Source organism: Mobula hypostoma, chromosome 2 (assembly GCF_963921235.1).
Source record: "Mobula hypostoma chromosome 2, sMobHyp1.1, whole genome shotgun sequence".
Lineage (NCBI taxonomy): Eukaryota > Metazoa > Chordata > Chondrichthyes > Myliobatiformes > Myliobatidae > Mobula > Mobula hypostoma.
In genome coordinates, this window is record NC_086098.1 from 91,061,619 (window position 1) to 91,084,237 (window position 22,619).

At 41.5% G+C, this 22,619-nt stretch overlaps 1 protein-coding gene across 1 annotated transcript in view; it reads right to left on the bottom strand.

Moving 5' to 3' along the window:
• LOC134357340 (protein eyes shut homolog) overlaps positions 1 to 22,619 on the bottom strand; it is a 641,949-nt gene that overhangs the window by 6,702 nt on the left and 612,628 nt on the right. The window contains exon 18 of the mRNA XM_063068783.1: positions 12,299 to 12,466. Coding sequence (XP_062924853.1) covers positions 12,299 to 12,466 — 168 coding nt within the window. The remainder of the gene's footprint in view (positions 1 to 12,298; positions 12,467 to 22,619) is intronic.

The window sequence follows — 22,619 nt, forward strand, 5'->3', positions numbered from 1 at the left end:
AGCTTAGGTATTGTGAAGCATAACATAACATAGATCATAGAACTATCCTTCGGCCGATGATGTCTATGTTGTCAATTTAAACAAATCCCATCTGCCTGTATATGACGACATTTCCTCCTTCCCCTGCCTAATGTTGTTTTCACCGCTTCCTCTGGGAGTCTGATCCAGGCACCCACCATTTTGTGTAAAAAATCTGCCTCACAAAAAATGCTTTAAGTTCTTCTTCCCTAGTATTTGACATTTCCACCCCAGGAATGAGACTGTGTCTATCTACCCAATCTATGCCTCTTATCATTTTGCATACTTCTGTCAGGTTGCTGAGTTTCCTTAGCAGCTTTTTTAATTCAACATCCTAACGAACCTCTTTTGCACCACCTCCAAATCCTCCAAATTCTTTCCTTAATATGCTGACCAGAACTGCAAATAACACTCCAAATGTAGCCTAACCAAAGTTTTATACAGCTGCAACATGACTGTGCGATTTTTAAACTCAATGCCCAGAATAAATGATTAAAGAAAGTATGCCATGTGCCTATCTATTTTGTTGCTACATCCAGAGAGCTATAGACTTGCATCCCTTGTACATCAATTCTCTCATGTACCTAAAATTCTCTCCTGCTCCTTGGCCACACATTCTTCCTATTTCTTACCTCATTAGAATGCACATGGGAAGTAATTGTGAATTACCACCCTAAATGTGTTTTTTTTTCTTTAACTTTGTACCCAAGTCCCTAAATTCCCTTTCCCCCCCCCGATAAGCTATGCTCCAACAGTATCTAGAAAAATATACGACCGAGAGAGACAAGAGACTCCTGCACTACCCGCCTAGTCATCTACCTGGCTGAACTATCAGTATCTCCACTTCCCTGAATCTCCTACCTATATCACTCTCTGCTTTCTGTATGTTCCTGAGTGACACCAATGTCTGTTTTAATCAGTCTTGAGTGTCTAGATGAAGCGCTGTTTGTCCATTTCCCTCCCACTGCTTGAGCCATTAATTGAGTCCCTCCAGCATCTTGATGTTGACTCATAGCATCCAGATTACAGTATCTGCAACACAAGAGTTTCTGCAGATGCTGGAAATCCAAAGCAACAAACACAAAATGCTGGGGGAACTCAGCAGGTCATGCAGCACCTATGGAGAGGAATAACCAGTCGGTGTTTTGGGTCGAGTTGTGATGAAGGGTCTCAGTCCAAAACGTTGACTGTTTATTCTTCTCCATAGATACTCCAATATTTTGAGTATCTGCAGTCTCTCGCAACTTCTTTTTGCTCTTCCCTCCACCAGCTTTGTAACTGGCTCTCTATTTACTTAAATGTGATCCCTGACTTCTTCCAGTTCAGCTAAAAAGTTGCCAGTTTGAATGATGAACTGCTCCCATTTAACGTATTAATTCTATTGAATCTGTTTTTGTCACACGTACTTCATCCTAGAATGGATTCTGTAAAGTGCCTTACAATCCTAGAAATGAAAACAAAATGGACAATTTCTGTAAAAAGATTATGCTGAATATCAAATCCCTATTGCTTCATATTCTGACTAACTTTTTGGTTGCCTGATTTAATTTCTCTTTCAGTGATGCTGTATTTGATTTGGTAACATTCTCACAACATTGGACCTTGGAGCACAGTGCAAGCCCTTTAACCCATGATGTTGTGCTGGCCTTATAACCTACTCTAAGATCAACCTAACCCTTCCCTCCTACTTAACCCTCCGGTTCTCTATCATCCATGAACCTATTTAAAAACCTCTTTAAAGTCCCTCATGTACCTGCCCCTACCACCACCTCAGTGATGTATTCTTGTAAAACTCTAAGATATTTTACAAAAATGAATGGTGACATAGGTGTTCAATCAGTTGTTTTATAAAATACAATGATTCCGTCAGAGATGAGGTAGGTGTGGTGGGGGAAGGGGGAGGATTTGAGAATATGGCAATAAACTTGACTTTGACATACTGTTTCTAAGCTGGATGTAGTGCAGAAGAATTTAAGTTCAAGTTTTAGGGTGCCACAGTAGTATAGTGGTTAATGTAACACTATTACAGCTCGGGGGATTGGAGTTTGGAGTTGAGTTCAATTTCAGTGCTGTCTGTAAGGAGTTTGTATGTTCTCCCCATGAGCGTGTGGGTTTCATTCAGGTGCTCCAGTTTCCTCCTACAGTCCAAAGATGTACTGGTTAGCAGGTTAATTGGTCATTGTAAATTGGCCTGAGATTAGGCTAGGGCCAAATAGCTGCGGTGCTGGGTGACATAGCTCATTGGGCCAGGAAGGCCTGTACCACGCTGCATCTCTACACAAAATAAATCAGACAAGTTCAAGTTTATTGCCATTCACCCTTATACATGTATAATGCCAAAGGAAACTACATTCCTTTGGACCAAGGTGCACAACGTAGTACATACAACTCACACACAACACATAAAGTAATATTACCACAAATAAATTAACAAATAATAAAATATATTCCAGAAGATTTAAAGAAGATTGACTCAAGTTGATTCCCCCTTACAATGCAATGATTGCTAGGATTATTCTACAATTATGAAATTATGGAAAATGAGGACCAGTCTTCAGGAAATAAAATCCAGTCATGATTTAACTTCAACTAATACCTTAAGGCTATTGAAACAAATCACTGTGGGTAGGACTTTCTGATTCTGTACTATTGGAGCTAAGCAGGGAAAACAATAAATGAATGTTGTTGCTAATTGGTGGTCATTGAAACCTACATGATGACATCAGGGAAGGCATTATGTGACCATCTCCTATACAGGCACATTGTTAAGGGCATATCCCTGTTACTGAATGCAGAGTTATGGTCAGGTCCATTTTGCCACTTAATATTCTGTGTAGTTGCATATTCAGGGCGCCATCCCTCAACACTGTAACAAAAAGGTATTTCTAGTGTGACGACTAACCAAGTTCTCAGAAGATTGATACTAATGAGAGAGAGATAAGGGAGACAATGGAGAAACATTCAAAATGCTCATAAGAGAGAAGAGACAGATTAACGAGAAAGAAACACAATTCAGATAGTGACAGACCGTTTGCTTTGAACCTGAACTGTTTGAAGTTTGATGGACAGGCGATACCCCAGCAGGGGGATAAAAAGAACAGGTTCGCTAAGGCACGACACACACCACGAGATAACGAGACCCTGGAAGGGCGGTGTGCCCCGACAAGCTGGTGGGAATTGGAGGTCCGGTTCGGGGGAACCGACTATAGACTCATAGGGTGAAAAGGGACGATTGGCGGGAACCTGGTGTGTGTGCCTGCCCTTGCCTGGATGCCGGGTTCACCGCGGAAGAACGGTCGTATCCAGAACGGAGGGTCACAGTTGGTGACCACAGCGGGATAGAAGACATAAAAGGGTCCGCCCGAAAGCCAACTGCGAAGAACATCAAAGGTCTGCTTGAATCAAAATTTGCATCTCTCTCTCTCTCTCTCTCTGCCCCCAACGGCACAATAGCGATTACTGCAAACTGTACTAAGCTGAACTGAACTCTGCGTCACTTGAGACTGATCATTTTACCCCTAGACTGCGATAGAGCTTGGTTGATTCCTATTACCCTAGTTCTGTGTACATGTGTGTTTTATCATTGCTAACCTGTTGCATTTAAATCCTTACGATTAGAGTACTGTATTACTTGTTTCTTTAATAAAACTTTATTAGTTTCCAGTAAACCAGACTCCAACTAGTGGTCCATTTCTGCTGGTTTGGTAACCCAGTTACGGGGTACGTAACACCAGGCTTTGTGCTCAGAAGCTCTTGTACCAGCCACTGGGATTGAATATTCAAAAGGATTTTGTTAATTGGGATTTGTTCTACCTATAAATATGTAACTCTGCGAAGTAATGCATTTAATATCCAACGTGCTAAAGTTCAATAGCAATTTATCCCTATTGAAACTGTAGTTAATCATTTATTTTATGTGCAAAAAGTGTAAAACTTTGTGATGGGAGAGCAGAACTAGATTCTCTCCAGAAGATTGGCTGTGTTAAATAAAGACTTCTACATCTCCCAGTTACAGCTCCTGCAAGGCTCAGTTTAGTCAGCCACAACAACGATCAGCCCCCTGCACAAACTGTTCAGTTTGACTGAGGGAGGAAGCCTAACAAAAAAGATAATCTTTCAGCAGAAGCAAGCTACTCAAAATTCTTCCTTCACATTCCCAAGCGTAACTTTGAATATTGAATTGAACAAAGAACTGATGTTTTTCTACTGGAGCCATGACCTTAGAAATGCCCTTTGTTTTACTATACTAATTATCCCTATTATCCTCAGTTATAGTCTTTAACAGACAGTTATGCAGTTCCAGGTCATGTTTTACAGATATTTTCCCAGAACCAAGATAATGCCACAAGGCACTGTTGCAGCTCTACAAAACCCTGGTCAGACTCCACTTAGAATATTGTGTTCCGTTCTGGTTATCTCATTATAGGAAGGATGTGGGAGCTTTAGAGATGGTACACAGGAGGTTTACCAGGATGCTGCCTGGACTAGAGGGCATGTCTTATGAAGATAAGTTGAGTGAGGTATGGCTTTTCTCTTTGGAGCAAAAAAGGATGAGAGGTGACTTGATAGAGATGCAGAAGGTGGTTAAGAGGAATAGATCAAGTGGACAGCCAGAGAGTTTTCTCCCCCAGTGTGGAAACAGCCAATATCAGGAGGCTTAATTTTAAGGTGACTGGAAGAAAGTATAGGTAAGATGTCAGAGGTAACTGTTTTACACAGAAAGTGGTGGGTGTGTGGAACACCCTGAAGGGGTGAGGGTGGAAGCAAATACATTAAGGACTCTTAGGCTATGCCCACACTACACCGGATAATTTTGAAAACGCCGGTTTTGAGTAAAAACGACAGGCGTCCACACTAAGCGTTTTTCAAAATATCTCTGTCCACATTAGACGGATATTTGGGTGAATCTCCTCCTACTGGGCATGTGCAGGACACACAGTAAACAAGTGAAAAGGAAATGGTATACTTGGTGCGCGTTTGTCCAGTTACAGAGTAGAAAAACTTTAAAGGAATTGCTGTTGGCTCTCACGCAGGAGGACTTAAAACTTAAAAAACACAAATACTGGAGCATATGGAGGCAAGCGACAGAGAGTTCATGGACGGTATGACCCGGCTGACGACGAACATTGAAAAACTGACCAACTCTGTAGCATTAATAAAGCACTTTGTTAAGTGTACAAAACATATCTGCATCAGCGTTATCTTGTATTTCCATACAATGTTACATTAGGCTGTTACACATCTATTGTCAGAGAAGTACTTGCATAAATAGGTAAACCACCCTCATACAAGCAGGGACAGAAAATAGGGCAAAGTGAGTATACTTATTTATTCAGTAAGCTATGGGTCAAAGTATTTGGTGAGTACGTTTCTAACTCTTCTGGCTTCAGTCTCGTTGCCGTCTGTTCTGAAATTGTTAGGTGGTTACGTTCAAGAAAACAACGAACATCTGTTCTGGCACGTCATGACAGCGTTTTTAAATAGTCAAAAAAGCTCACTTTACAATTTAAATCTCACGCCGTTCACACAGACTGCGCGTTATAACAGCCGTACGACAGTGCTTGCGCAGTACCAAGCAGAAGCAGAAAAAGCATTGTTGTTGTGGTGTTGTCATGACGGCGTTTTTAAATCTCTTCGTTTACCCCGTACACACTACAATGGATATTAGGCGTTTTCAGATTTACTCACTCTGGAGACCGTTTCTGAAAATCTCCGTTTTCGGGGGATGAAAATGCTGTTTTAGTGTGGACAGAGGGCCAAAACAAAGAGAAAAAGCTTCGTTTTCAAAAATATCCGGCGTAATGTGGACGTAGCCTTAGGTGGGCACATGGAAGATAGAAAGATGGAAGGCTATGCAGGAGGGAAGGGTTAGGTTAATCATAGAGTAGGTTAAAGGTCAGAACAAAATTGTGAGCTGAAGGATTTGTTCTGCGCTGCATCATTCGATGTTCTGATGCAGGGGTTCTCAACATTTTTTATGCCATGGAACCTTACTGTTAACCAAGGGTCTGTGGACTGCAAGTTGGAACCCCGTTCTACTCTGTGTTCTTGCTGGGAGCCTGTCTGAATCTTTCAAAGAAGTTAACATATAATATAAAAGAGGAGCAGGCCATTTCCTTCTCGAATTTGCTGTGTCATTTAGTATTATCTTGTCTAGCCTGACCCCAAATAGAACTCCTCATTCCCTCCCACTCCTGGAAGCCTTTCACTCCCTCATTTGTCAAGAACCAATACACCCGAGATAGAAACTTTTTCAGAGACTTTGTTTCCAACACCCTTCGTGAAAAGAGTTCCAAGGAATTAACATACAAACAGTGCCGGGGTAGGGGGGGGTGGAAGAGAAGTGGGGTCAATAGCACAGCTGTTACTGCAACATCACTACTGCACCAGTAATAAGTGATTGGGTTCAATTCCTGCCACTATCTAGGAGTCTGCACGTTCTTGTGACTGCATGGGTTTCTTCCAGGTGATCTGGTTTCCTCCAACATTCCAATGATGTACGGTTAGTGTTATTAAGTTATGAACATGTTCGTGCTGGAAACATGGCAACACTTATGGGCTATCCCAGCACTGATTCAGACTGTCTTGGTTGGTGACGCAAACAACACATTTCACTGTACATCTCAATAAACATTTGACAAATAAAGCCAATGTCTTTAAAAAGATCATCTCAATTCTGCCTAAAATGGGTGACCCTTATTTTTAAACAGTAATCTAGACCTCCCCCCACCCCCTATAGGAGGAAATACCTTCTTCACATTCACTCTTGTCATCATTTGTATTTTCTGTTGTATTTAAAGTAAACAATATTGCAATCCTAATTGAAGTCCTCAGCTGTTGAAGCAACAAACTTTCAAATTCTGAAACTTGGAAGAAAATTTGAGAACTGTAAAGAAAATTAAAAAAAATAAAATTTATTTTCTACCTTTCAGAACCCCTAGATGAACAGCTCTCCCTATCATTAAGGTGTTATCTCAGAAGGCTGCAACCACCCAGCAACCCTGCCATCTAGGCCATGCCCTCTTCTCACTGCTACCGTCAGCCAGCATTACAGAAGCCACTAGGTTCAGGAACAACTACATTCCTTCGACCACTAGCTTCTTGAATTGACCTGTAGAGCTCTAATCAGCTCTTGCACTACCGTCAGTCAACTTGTTTCTGCTTGTTTTTGTGCACTACTGCTCTATATTGCACACTTTTTTCATTGATTTCTACAATGTTTGTATAACTTAAGTATAATTTTGTGTGCTGTCTTAATCTACATACCTGTGACGTTGCTGCAAGCAAGTTTTTCATTGAGCCTGTACCGCATGACAAAAAAATTTGACATGTCCTAAAGAAATACTCGTCCAATCAGTCACGGTTGTAATGCAGAAAATGCAGCACTGAATTTGCAAATGGTCGTTCCAATGTGCAGTGATTGGATAATTTGTTTGAACTTGCTCTTTAATAGAATGCCATGAGGTCTTTTACACCCTCCTGAGGGAAATGATATCACTGGTGGGAAACACTAATGCAATCTTAAAATTGGCAAGGGGAAATAGAATATGTCAAGTAATTTTGTTAGGGACACGGCTTTATCGGGGAGGTTTGTGTACAGGGTTCACTAAAATTTGATGTACTAGCAGGCTTTGGGAATATAAAATACTCGAAGCAAACAATTTTTACAGAGGCTAAAAAAACTGATTGACCTGTTAACTTCAGAGCTGCTTGAGGTATGTTTATTTAATTTATGGGCTGTTAAAATGCTTTCATGGATAGTAAAGCCCTTCCAGGTGTTTTGGGAAAGGTGTGCTGTGGTAGATTATCAGAATCAGAATCAGGTTTATTATCAATGGAATGCGTCGTGATATTTGTTAACTTAGCAGCAGCAGTTCAATGCAATACATAATAGAGAAAGAAAAAATAAAAAATAACTGTAATGTATATTGAATAGATTAAAAATAGTGCAAAAACATAAATATTAAAAAAGTGAGGCAGTATTCATGGGTTCAATGTCTATTTTGGAATCGTAAGGCAGAGGGGAAGAAGCTGTTCCTGAATGGCTGAGTGTGGGTCTTCAGGCTTCTGTACCTCTTTCCTGTTGGTAACAATGAGAACAGGGCACGTCCTGGGTTATGGGGATCATTAATAATGAACATCACATTCTGAGGCACTGGTCCTTGCTGATGTCTTAGATAATACGGAAGCTAGTTCCCAAAATGGAGCCGACTAATTTTGCAACTTTCTGTAGTCTTTTTCAGTCCTGTGCAGTAGCCACAACACCACACCCATCCCCCATACCAGACAGTGATACAATCAGGATGCTCTCCAAGGTACATCTATAGAAGTTTGAGTGTTTTAGCTGACAAATCAAATCTCTTCAAACTCCTAATGAATTGTTTGTCTTCTTCATAGCCACATTGATACACTGGGACCAGGCTAGATCCTCAGAGATCTTGACACCCAGGAACTTGAAATTGCTCACTCTCTCCACTTCTGATCCTTCTGTGAGGATTGGTTCATGTTCCCTTGTCTTACCCTTTCTGAGTCCACAATCAATTCTTTCGTCTTATTGACATTGAGTGTGAGGTTGTTGCTGCAGCACCACTCAACTAGCTGGTACATCTCGCTCCTGTATGCCCTTGCATCTCCATCTGAGGTTCTACCAACAATGGTTGTATCATCAGCAAATTTATAGATGGCAGTTTGTGTAATACCTAGTCACACAGTCATGGGTATCGAGGGAGTAGACTAAGCACACATCCTTGGGGTATGCCAGTGTTGATCATCAGCGAGGAGGAGATATTGTCGCCGATCTGCAGAGGCTGTGGTCTTCTGGTTAGGAAGTCAAGGATCCAGTTGCAGAGGAATGATATAGTAAAGTACAAATACAGTGCGCTTGCATCCATTTCGAAATAGAGGATATATATGGAGCACCCTTCTCAAACGACTGTTTAATTGTAAATTACCACTCACGATTAAATAGATCTAAAATAAATTTAGATTTATTTTCCTGAGAGCTTGGATGTGAATTCATGCAAGTGGTCCTCTGTTATGCCTTTGTAAGGCTGGGAATTCATTTTTAGCTCTGTTTGGTGCTGCTGCTTGTGTCACTCCCCTGACAGAAACATCCTTGGCCATGAGATTGCAGATTGTGGAGAAGAGTTTCTGTTGCTGATGGCTCACAGCCCCTCAGGATTGGAGTTGTGACTCTAATCTGAATCAGCACAATTAGCACATTGGCAATGATATACAGCATAGTGGAGGTTGCACTCTGTATAAAAATACTCTGCTCAATGGTTGTTGTGATCAGTGCATGTGCTGGCTGGGCTTGAAGACTGGCTCACCCCATGTTTCCTTGAGAGACTCACCTGTCTCAGTCAGCCCTGTTGCTGCCAAGCAAGTCTCTCTGATGGACACTGAAGTCTCCAGCCAGAGTAAGCACTCTTACCACTTCCAGTGATATGTTGAGGTGTTGTTCAGAGTGGGCGTGTATTAACTCGGCTGAGGGAAGGCAGTTGGTGCTAATAAGGATGTTTCCATGCTTATATTTGACCTGATGCTCCGATACTTCATGGGGGCTGGAGGCATCGGTCAGAAGCCACTCCTGATTATTTACCACAGTGCATAAACTGCAGAACAACTGTGGAGAAACAGGAGATGACAGAGGCTGAAATCTGGAGCAAATAAAAAAAAATTAAATAGCTGGAAGAACTCAGTGGCTCAGGATGAGGTTCAAGATGATGGGAGAAGTTTAAAGCAGATCTGCAGGGTAAGCTTTTCATTCAGAGGGTCTGAACCAACTGCCAAATGAGACGCTGCATCGGGGCTAAGGGTATAGACAGCATCCCCTGCCCATTTCCACACTGACCGCTCTCTCCTCAGCCTTCCCACTACCATAGTGAGGCAGACCACAAGCTAGAGCAACAGTTCCTTTAAATAGTATCTGCCTCCTCTGGCAGTATGTTCCAAATAATCAGACCCTCTGAATGAAAAGCTTACACTGCAGATCTCCTTTAAATTTCTTCCATCACCTTCAACCTCTGACTCCAGTCTTCGATTCCTGTGCTCTGTGACAAAGATGTTGAAAATCTATCCAATCTATTCCCCTCAATTTTGTAAACCTTGATATAGTCATCCCTTATCCTCGTACATCCCACTGAGAGTAAACTCAGCCTATCCCACCATCCAGGACAAGCTCACTTCTTGCTGCTGCCATTGCGAAGGTGCCACAGGAGACTTAGGGCTCACACCACCAGGTTCAGGAACAGTTATTACTCCTCAACCTTCAAGCTCTTGAACGATAGAGGATAACATCACTTACAACAAGTCTGATGAACTGATTCCACAATCCATGGACTCACTTTCAAGGTCTCGACAATTAATGTTCTCAGTTTTAAAAAATAAATATTTATTTATTTAGAACTTTGAACTTTGTCACTATTGCCCTTCAGTCAAGGCAACATCCTGATGAATCTCTTCTGCGCTCTCTTTATTGCTAACATACGCTTCCTGCTGTGCAGTGACTTGAACTGTTTTCATTTCTCGAGGTATGGTCTAACCAGTGTTTTGTACAACTGCAACATGATGTCCCAGCTCTTATACTCAGTGCCTTAGCAAGCATACCAAATGTATTCTTCACTACCCACCTCTATCAGTGTCACTGCTTTTAGGGAGCTATAACCTTGCACCTGAAGGTCTCTTTGTACGTCAATGCTCCTGAGATCCCGTTCATTTATTTATACATCCTAATGGAATTTGACTTCCCAAAGTGCACCATCTCAAACTTGCTTGAATAAAATTTCATCTGCTACTGTGCCTCACAATTTTTCTGTTTCAGTAAATGAAACAGACAAATAAAAACACTGTTGTTAAATTTCTGACATAAATCCTAGGACCATATGCCCTGTGTACCTTTAAACAACCCTTTTTATTATCCAAGACTGCACCAACTATTGTGTCGCCTACAACTTTCGTAACCTCATCACCTAGGTTCTCATTTAAACAAAACTCTCAATACAAACCTTGCAGTAAATCACTTATCACAGATTCCCGGTCAGGAAAACATCCACTATTCTTCTCTGCTCCTATCACCCAACCAGTTTTGGATGCAGACCAGGAACTTGTCTTAAATTCCTTGTTCCTTAACAGTCTAACAGGTACGATGTTGTCAAGAACCTCACTGAAGTCCATATTCACAAAATTAAATTGCCTCGCCTTGGTTACCCCTTCAAAATAGCCCATTCAAATTTATGAGACATGATCTCCACTGTATCAAATTCTACGGAGCTTCCCCACCCTCTCTTTCCATGTAAATAAGCCCTGTCCCTCAATTTCTCTAGCATTTTTCCTACAACTGAACAAGGCCCAGGGGCCTGCTGTTTCCTGGCTTATCCCTACTGTAAGGCGAATGCTTTGCATTGAAAAAAATTAAGTTATCCAATACAGTGACATAATGGACCACTTAGATATTGTTGGATTGGTAAGAGAAGGTGGTATTCAAACCATTACATAAAAACTGACAGGCCAGAGACATGCCATTTAGCCTAGTAAGTCATTACTGATTCTTCCCAAGAACATCCACCCACCTGGGACACAGATCCATAATTCCTTGAAAGTAGTGTCACAGGTAGATAGAATATTAAAAGGAGCTTTTGGTACATTTGCCTTCATAATTAAAAGTATTAAATACAGAAATTGGGAAGCTATGTTGAAATTGTATGATACATTGATGAGGCCTAATTGGGTCTATTATGTGTAGATCTGGTTACGGACCTACAGGAACGAGATCAACCCCTTTGAAAGAGTATGAGAAAATTTTCAAGGACTGTGCCAGGTCCTGAGGACCTGAGTGCAGGGCAAGGTTAAATAGGTTGGCACTTTATTCCCTGGAGTGTAGGAGAATGAGGGGAGATTTGATCGACACATACAAAATTATGAGGGATGTACGTAAAGTACAAGCAGGCTTTTTCCACTGAGGTTGGGTGAGACTCTAGGACTCGGGTTCAGGTGTAAAGAGTGAAAGATGAAATACTTAAGGGAAACTGGGGGTGTGGAGCATCTTTGTGCAGAGGGTGGTGAGAGTGTGGAACCAGCTGCCAGTGGAAGTGATAGACGCAGGTTTGATGTCATCATTTAAATAGAATAATAGATTACCATGAACTAGGTGGGATGAAAGGCCTGTGTCTGTGGTATAGTGTTCTATGACTCTATAACACCTTACAACAGCTTAATTCTACACCCACAAATTAATCAGTCAGCACCACAAATGCATCATCAAAGCATCGCAAACACTCACTGTAGAGAATCGTTCCACTGGAAGAAACTGCCTTTATTGTGAGATGTAGTGTCACATCTATTTCAACCACTGTTCCACTGACAGCAGCATCTCTTCTCAGTATTGTTGTAAGTGAGGGAAGCTTTAGGTAAGCATTTCCATTGAAGGACGGAAAGAACAGAGTGATATCTGAAAGAAAGAAGATGGCAAATTACACTCTGAAGCCAGCAGTTCTGCAAACACTTTTCCATAAAAGTAAATGAAACAGACAAATAAAAACACTGTTGTTAAATTTCTGACATAAATCCTAGGACCATATGACACAGGGCAGCTGTGGAGACCAGCTCAATGGGATGAATGGCCTAAAAGTGTTCTGCCATTCCACCACTTTCAACCCCATTCTCCTGCTTTCTCCTCATAACCATTGAAGCCCTTACTAATCAAGAAGCTATCAACCTCCACTTTAAATATACCAAATGACTTGGTCTCCACTGCTATCTGAGGCAATTTGTTCCACAGATTTACCACCTCATGGCAACAGAAATTCCTCCTCATCTCTGTTCTAAAGGGATGTCCTTCTGTTCTGAGCCATCTGGTCCCATAGGATGTTTCCTATGGTGGCCCACTATAGGAAACATCCTCTCCACATCCGCTCCATCTAGGCCTTTCAATAAAATCCTCCCTCATTCTTCTAAACTCCAGTGCATACAGACGATATCCTTTAGGGAATCCTGCACAACGACTCCCAATTCCATTTGCATCTCTGATTTCTGAATTTTCTCCCCATTTATAAAATATTCTATGCCTTTACTCCTTCCACAAAAGTGAATGACCATACACTATATTCCTTCTGCCACTATTTTGCCCATTCTCCTAATCTGTCCAAGTCTTTCTACAGAGTCACTCTGAAAGTAGCATAAGAGGGCACATTCTGAATCACAAAATGTGATAACTTCCTGATTAAAAAACAAGCAGTTCATTAATCTTAAATAAATTAGCAATTAGCTTAAATTGAATTCAGATTGCATATGTCATCTTATAAATTGGACATCTTCTCACGAAGCAAAGTATCTTGAAATAAGTGATAGAAAACTCACTTCAACAGAGATGATGCTCACTGTCTGAGAAGCAATAATGACATGCTTTCAATTCCTTCACATCTTTTAGCTTTAGTTGATTGCTTTCATTTCTACTTGCATGATGCATTCTTTTAATGAGAACTGTGGTTCATTTGATAGCACCCGGGACATTGCAAAAGAGCATGATTGTCAATTAAATACTTTGAAGGTATGACTGGAGATATAGCAGTTAATCTGCACAAAACAAATCTGCACAATCTCAAATAAGATTAGAAGGGTGCAGAGAACTGTTGCAAGTTTGTTACTGGGACTTGAAGACCTAAGTATATGGAAAGGTTCAATAGGTTAGGACTTTATTCCCCGGACTGTAGGGGAGCGAGGGGAGATTTGATAAAGATAAACAAAATTATGAGGAGTATAGATAATATAAATGCAAGCAGGCTTTTTCCACTGAGGTTGGGAGAGACTAGACCAGGAGGCTAGGCGTTAAGGCTGATGGGTAAAATTTTTAAGGGGAACATTAAAGGGAACTTCTTTATTCAGAGGGTGGTGAGAGATTAGAGAAATTTGCCAGCAGAGGTGGTGGATGCAAGTCTGATTTCAACATGTAAAAGAAACATGACTGGAGCTTAACATTTGTAAAGTAGTTTAGCAATTAAGGCTTAAACCATGATGCTGCCAGCTTTCAAAGCAACACACACAAAATGCTGAAGGAACACAGCAGGTCAGACTTGTAGGATTAAGTTCTAAATTGTCATTTTTCTTTTAGTTTAACTTTCTTTATTCTTACTTTTATGTTTGGGGGGGTGGCCGCTCCCATTGGTGCTGCCCTCCAATGTTGGATTGGTGGAATTACAGGCTGGACTGCCAGGAACCATCAAATTGCAGGAATTGTCGCTCAGGGTCTTTGACTAAAAATGTGTTTTCTTATGTGACTCTGTTCTTTTGTTTCCTTTCTCACTATTTTGAATGAGCTTTGTTGATGCACCTTGGCCCCAGAGGAACACTGTCTCATGCGGCTGTATTCATGTATGGTTTGAATGGCAACTACACTTGATTTGATTTGAAATGTTTAATGCATTTTCAGTAATTTATAGCATAGGTGGTTCTGTATTTTGTAGTTTCTTTGTAAGCCTGGGTCATCATGGCAGCATAAGTAAACCAACGCTGTCCGTATTGTCTCAGAAGCTGCTCCGATTAGATAATTCTCTTACCTATCCAACTTGAACTATTTTTCAGTATAAACACTGACCATTGTGCAAGTTTACTTTATTTCGAGATACAGCAGGGCAGCAGACCCTTCTGGCCCATTGAGTCCACACTGCCCAATTACACTGATGTGATCTGTTCACCTACTAACCCATGTGCGTTTGGAATGTTGGAGGAAATCAGCGCGCTTGGAGAAAACTCACATGGTCATGGGGACAACGTACAGATAGTGGCAGGAATTGAAACCGTGTAGCTGGCACTGTAATAGTGTTTTGCTAACCACTATGTTACTGTCCCACCTATTTAAAACTAATGGAAATCACACAATTCTTTGTTCTTTTCTTCTTACTTACAGTGGGGAGAGTTGGGTACAGTTAGAGTTAGTTACCTGTAGCTCTACTTCACTGTTATTTCTTGTTATGAACATGTAATAAAGTGGCTGTAACCACAATTTTTGTGCCTCATTCTGGACTTCTGAAGAACCTCTGGACAATATTATCTCCAGATCAAGCACACCATAGTCCTCTAATAATATAGTATTTCAACTGTAGGGGATCTAAATTAATGCAAGAGAAAGCTCAGAGATGTTGAGCATAGAACACAGAACACTACAATGTAGTACATGTCCTTCAGCCCACATATTGTCCCAATCCTTTAACCTACTCTAGGATCAATCTAACCCTTCCATCCTACATAATCTGCTATTTTACTACCGTTCATGTGCCTATTTAAGAGTTTCTTAAATGCTCCTCATGTATCTGCCTCTACTACCACCCGTGGCAGCCTGTTCCATGCACTCACCACTCAATGCATAAAAAATTTACATCTGACACCACCCTCATACTTTCTTCCAATCACCTGAAAATTATGCCCCTGGTATTAGCCATTTCTGCCCAGGGAAAAATACTTTGGTTGTCCACTCAATCTATACCTCTTATCATCTTGTACACCTATATTGTCACCTCTCATCTATCCCAAACAATTAAAGCAGAGCAGAAAATAGCAAGTTGTACTTGCTTTGGGACAGCTATGCAAATTCTGTTTCAAGGTAACACAAAAGGAATACAAGATGTTCATGGAATGAGAAGACAACAGCCAGGTTCACCAAAGGTTTTAAGTGATCCACACCGGTCAAATTTCCATGAGGAAGGAGGCAGTTTGCCTTCAGGATATTGAAAGAAACTTGACCGGAGATGTTGTAATGACTTGACATGGTGGCATTGAAGATGACAGGATGGTACAAGGTATTCTGACAGACGATGAAGGATTTACCATTGTATACTAGGTTTATCAAGATGTAACTGAACAATTGTTGTACAAGTTAAAACGGAACAATGGATAAAGGTACCAGTGAGAGAAAGTTAGAAATGTTCCTCATGCCTTCACACTTGGGCACCATCATAACCAGGCTCTGGAGATGAAAATACTTCCTCTGCAATTCAAAACCCTTATATTGTATTGCGGTTCACCTTTGAAATGTTATAATAGAAATATGGAGCAGCTCATTTTTCCTGCAAACAGATTAAATCAAACTCAGTTGTCCTCTGAAGGCTTTCAAAAGTATTCATTGAGCACAAGTCAACCCAGATGAAGAAAACAGCATGTTGGCATATAAATGGAGGGGCAGCACTGACCTTTCAGTGAATCTAATTGAATGCTGTCACCTGTTTCTGCACAGTTTTAAAGCAACTCCTCATTCTCTCATTACCTGTCCCTGCTACGCTGCTTATGACTCTATTTCTTCAAGATTATTTAAGGATAAATGATTTAAAACTGCTCCCGTTACTTCCAGGGGAGTGCTGCCCTCAGTTTACAGTGTGCTTTGAGTCCTGGTCTCCTTTGATTGAGAGTTCACGCCAAAGGAAGTCAGGTCAAATTGAATAAAAATTCTCTTCAATCTGAGCCAACTGAATGAAATGTCAACAGCAGCAAACTTTGTTAGCTCAGACGGGATTACATGAGGGAAAATTTAAAGCACCCTTTCCGCTTTCAGGTCCTCTCAGCATCTGGCACCTCCAATAGTAATCAATAAATATGCATTTGCACTGTATATTGCTTTATTGCTTTTGTATTAGGTAACTTTGTCCTTTCTCTAAAGTTAAAGGATGACATAACAATGAGAAAATGGATGAATTCACAAAATTCTTCTCTTTCTTCTTTCCTAAATCCATTGTTCTTTGTGAAGAAGATTTTCTCTGAATTTGGCTCACTCAGTTAGATAGCATTGGGATGTTGCATCTGTAGTGGAGTTCTTGCCTTTTCAGTCAGATCTAGTCCAGGCATTTGATCATGCAATTCAATACAGTGAAGTTCTGCACTGCCCTCTAGAGCTGACAGTAAACTAAGGATCGTCCAAAATCTCCAGTGGATAAAAAAACCGTAAATTCTTTTTCAATAAGTGGCAGAGCATTTCTCTCCAACTTGTGTCCCTAAACTAAAAGATTTTTTGTCATTATCACAGGTGAAAACTTACTCTGCAAAGTTAGTTGCCATATTTCTACAATACAATCATGATCACAAATCAAAAGAAATTCATTGGCTCCAAATGGAGGGCGATGTGGGAGGGAAGGGTTAGATTGTCCTTAGATATAACAAATTCTTTAGATGCTGGGAATCCAGAGTAACATATACAAAATTCTGGAGGAACTCAGCAGGTCAGGCAGCATCTTTCGAAAGGAATATGCAATCAACATTTTGGGCCAAGACCCATCATAAGAAATGGAAAAGAAGGGGGAAGAAAGCTGAATAAGAATATGGGGGGAAGGAAAGGAAAACAAGATAGAATGTGATAGGTGAAGCCAGATGGATGGGTAGGGTGGATGAAGTGACAAGCTGGGAGGTGATAGGTGGAAAAGGTAAAGAACAGAAGAAGGAATTTGATAGGGGAAGAGAGAGGACCATCAGAGAAAGGAATGGAGGAGGGGCACCAGAGTGAGGTGACAGGTATGCAGGGAGAAGAGAAGAGGTAAGAAGGGTGCCAGAGTGGGGAATTGAAGAAGGGTGGCAGTGTGAAATGTGAGGAGGATGTTAAGAGAATGCAGGGTGACTTGGACAGGCTGGGTGAGTGGGCAGATGCATGGCAGATGCAGTTTAATGTGGATAAATGTGAGGTTATCCACTTTGGTGGTAAGAACGGGAAGGCAGATTATTATCTAAATGGAGTCAAGTAAGGAAAAGGGGAAGCACAACGAGATCTAGGTGTTCTTGCACATCAGTCACTGAAAGCAAGCACGCAAGTACGGCAGGCAGTGAAGAAAGCTAATGGCATGCTGGCCTTCATAACAAGGGGAATTGAGTATAAGAGCAAAGAGGTCCTTCTGCAGCTGTACAGGGCCCTGGTGAGACCACACCTGGAGTACTGTGTGCACTTTTGGTCTCCAAGTTTGAGGAAGGATATTTTTGCTATTGAGGGAGTGCAGCGTAGGTTCACAGGGTTAATTCCCGGGATGGCAGGACTGTCATATGTCAAAAGATTGGAGCTACTGGGCTTGTATACTCTGGAATTTAGAAGGCTGAGAGGGGATCTTATTGAAACATATAAGATTATTAAGGGATTGGACACGCTGCAGGCAGGAAGCATATTCCCGCTGATGGGTGAGTCCAGAACCAGAGGCCACAGTTTAAGAATTAGGGGTAGGCCATTTAGAACGGAGTTGAGGAAAAACTTTTTCACCCAGAGAGTGGTGGATATATGGAATGCTCTGCCCCAGAAGGCTGTGGAGGCCAAGTCTCTGGATATTTTCAAAGAAGAGATGGATAGAGCTCTTAAAGATAGCAGAATCAAAGGTTATGGGGATAAGGCAGGAACTGGATACTGATTGTGAATGATCAGCCATGATCACAGTGAATGGCGGTGCTGGTTTGAAGAGCCGAATGGCCTACTCCTGCACCTATTATCTATTGTCTAAGATAGAAGGGGGAGGGGGAAAATTCCAGAAGTTATTAATAATGTAGGTTAAAAGGTTGACACAACACTGTGTCCCCAAGGGCTTGTTCTATGCTTAATGTTTTAAGTTCTTTGCTCCAAAGCATTTTGGGACGTGCCAGATCATAGAAGATATTGGGTTGGGGCAGTCTCCGTGGTTTCCCTTGTGAAAGCATAACAGCAGGAAGTAGTAGGCAGGACTTGACAGGGGAAGAGAAAGTAAATTGTTAATGAGCAGAGAGCAGTCCAATTCTGCTCTGCTGCAACTTTTATATAACTTCACAAAAATGAAACAATAATATACTGTATCTTCGAGCATAGACGCGCCACTGTCTGTGCATCTAAATGTGTGCTTTTGAATTTACAGAGTCTCTGCATATGCCTGCTTTCCAGCATTGCCATGGTTTGGAAAACTTAGTTTCATCTTTACTGGGGTATAGATCAAATGTCTTCCAAGAGGATCACAACCTTGTGGTTTGGAGGCTTGTGTGCCTCACTGACTCAGATCTATGCATGCTGGAGTCAGGGCTTCATGCTTTGGCTCTTGGTCGGGCCACACACACCAAGCAGGTCGAAGGGTAGAGGCCAGACTAAGAGTGGTCCACTGATCCTCCAGGTTTGGGGGTTCATCTCAGGGCTAACAAACCTGATTGGTCAAACAAAACTGTTACGGAAACAGCAATGAAGAATCCACCTACATCCAAGTGCAACGGTATTCCTGAGACTCCAGTTGGGACTTGCATGACTGCCAGTAAACTGAGAGGAAGCTACTGACATGATGAAGGAAGCTGTAAATGGTGCCAGAGATGGACGACCTTCATTGCTGTTGTAAATGCCAGCGGTGTAATGGACAAAAGAAGAAGATCAACTGTAACTTTGCAAATAAATTACTGGCTTTTTAGATCTAGATATGAATACCTTTGTGAAAATATTGCAATGTGAGAACGATGATAAAAGCAGAATTACACCATTCATCCCATTGAGTCTGCTCTCTCATTTAATGATGCTGATTTGTGAATGCCAGTTTCTTGTCCTCTCCCTATCTTTGATGTTCTTACTAATCAGTAACCTATCAAACATTGCTTTAAATATATTCGATGACTTGACTTCCACAGTCATCTTAGGCAAGGAGTCCCACAGATCCACCACTCTCTGGCTAAAGAAAGTCCTTCATATCACTATTAGAACCATAGAACACCACAGCACAGAAAACAGGCCATTCGGCCCTTCTAGTCTTTATGAAGCTAGTCCCATTGACCTGCACCCAGTCCGTAACCCTCCAGACCTCTCCCATTCATGTATCTATCCAATTTATTCTTAAAACTTAAGAGTGATCCTGCATCTACCACATCAGATGGCAGCTTGTTCCACACTCCCACAACTCTGAGTGAAGGAGTTCCCCCTAATGTTCTCCCTAAACCTTTCCCCTTTCACCCCAAAGCCATGTCCTCTCGTATTTATCTCTCCTGATCTAAGTGGAAAGAGCCTACTCGCATTTACTCTGACCATACCCTTCATAATTTTGTAAACTTCTATCAAATCGCCCCTCATTCTTCTACATTCCAAGGAATAAAGTCCTAGCCTGTTCAATCTTTCCCTGTAACTCAACTCCTGAAGAACCGGCAACATTTTAGTAAATCTTCTCTGCACTCTTTCAATCTTACTGATATCCTTCCTATAGTTAGGTGACCAGAACTGCACACAATACTTCAAATTTGGCTTCACCAATGTCTTATACAACCTCACCATAACATCCCAACTCCTATACTCAGTACTTTGATTTATGAATGCCAGGTTGTCAAAAGCCTTCTTTACAACCCTGTCTACCTGTGATGCCACTTTCAGGAAATTATCTATCTGAACTCCCAGATCCCTTTGTTCCTCCGCACTCCTCAGTGCCCTACCATTTACTGTGTATGTTCTACCATGATTTGTTCTTCCAAAATGCAACACCTCACACTTGTCGGCATTAAATTCCATCTGCCATTTTATGGCCCATTTTTCCCACTTGGTCCAGATCCCTCTGCAAGCTTTGAAAGCCTACCTCACTGTCCACAACGCCTCCAATCTTAGTGTCATCAGCAAACTTGCTGATCCAATTTACCACATTATCATCCAGATCATTGATATAGACAACAAACAACAATGGTCCCAGCACAGATCCCTGAGGCACACCACTAGTCACAGGCCTCCAGTCTGAGAAGCAATCATCCACTAACACTTTCCGTCTTCTCCCACACAGCCAATTTCAAATCCATTTTACAACCTCTCCATTGATACCTCGTGTCTGAACCTTGTGAACTAACCTCCCATGTGGGACCTTGTCAAAGGCCTTACTAAAGTCCATGTAGACAACATCCACAGCCTTTCCTTCATCTACTTTCTTGGTAACCTCCTCGAAAAACTCTGCAAGATTCGTTAAATACAATCTACCACGCACAAAGTCATATTGACTATCCTGAATCAGCCCTTGGCTGTCCAAATACTTGTATATCCGATCTTTCAGAACAACTTCCAATAATTTACCTACTACTGATGTCAGGCTCACTGGCCTGTAATTACCTAGTTTACTTTTGGAGCCTTTTTTAAACAATGGAACAACGTGAGCTACCCTCCAATCCTCCGGCACTGCACCCGTAGCTAAGGATATTTTAAATATTTTTGCCAGGGCCCCTGCAATTTCTACACTAGTCTCTCTCAAGGTCCGAGGAAATATCATGTCAGACCCAGGGAATTTATCTGCTCTTATTCGCTGTAAGGCAGCAAGCACTCCTCCTCTTTAATCTCTATATGTTTCATGACACTACTGCTTGTTTCCCTTCCTTCCATATACGCTATGCCAGCATCCTGAGTAAATACTGATGCAAAAAAACTGTTTAAGATTTCCCCCATCTCGTGAGGCTCCACACATAGATGACCACTCTGATCTCCTCGGGGACCAATTTTGTCCCTTACTATCCTTTTACTCAATATACTTGTAGGAACCCTTTGGGTTTACCTTCACATTATCTGCCAAAGCAACCTCATGTCTTCTTTTTGCCTTCCTGATTTCCTTCTTTAGTATTTTCTTACATTTTCTATACTCTTCAAGTACCTCATTTGTTCCTTGTTGCCTATACCTGCTATACACCTCTCTCTTTTTCTTAACCAGATCGCCAATATCCCTTGAAAGCCAAGGTTCCCTGTGCCTGCTAACTTTGCCTTTAATCCTGGCAGGAACATGCAGACTCTGCACTCTCAAAATTTTGCCTTTGAAGGCCTTCCACTTATTGAACACATCCTTGCTGGAAAACAACTTATCCCAATCCACTCTTCCTAGATCCTTTCATTTCCACAAAATTGGCCCTTCTCAAATTCAGAACCTCAACTCGAGGACCAGACCTATCCTTATCCATCAGTAACTTGAAACTAATGACACTATGGTCACTGGACCCAAAATGTTCGCCTACACATACTTTTGTCATCTGACCTGTCTGGTTCCCTAATAGGAGATCAAGTATTGCATCCTCTCTCGTTGGTACCTCTATATATTGATTTAGAAAACTTTCCTGAACACATTTGACAAACTCTAAGCCATCTAGCCCTTTCACAGTGTGGGAGTCCCAGTCAATATGTGGAAAGGTAAAATCCCCTATAATTACAACTTTGTTTCTTACATCGGTCTGCTATCTCTCTACAGATTTGCTCCTCCAATTCTGTCTGACTATTGGGCTGTCTATAATACAACCCTATTAGTGTGGTCACACCTTTCCCATTCTTCAGCTCCACCCATATAGCCTCTGCAGACAAGCCCTCTGGGCTGTCCTGTCTGCGCAGAGCTGTGATATTTTCCCTGACTAGTAATGCCACTCCTCCCCCTTTCATCCTTCCCCCTCTATCACCTCTGAAACAACAGAACCCTGGAACATTAAGCTGCCAGTTCTGCCCCTCCTGCAATCAAGTCTCACTAACAGCAATAATGTCATAATCCCACATGCCAATCCACACCCTAATCTCATCTGCTTTACCTACAATACTCCTTGCATTGAAATAGATGCACCTGAAAATATTTCTATCACATACAAACCTTTGATTTCTGTCTATACATGCAGTCCTCGCATGACCTTTATCCTGCTCCACCTCACTATCT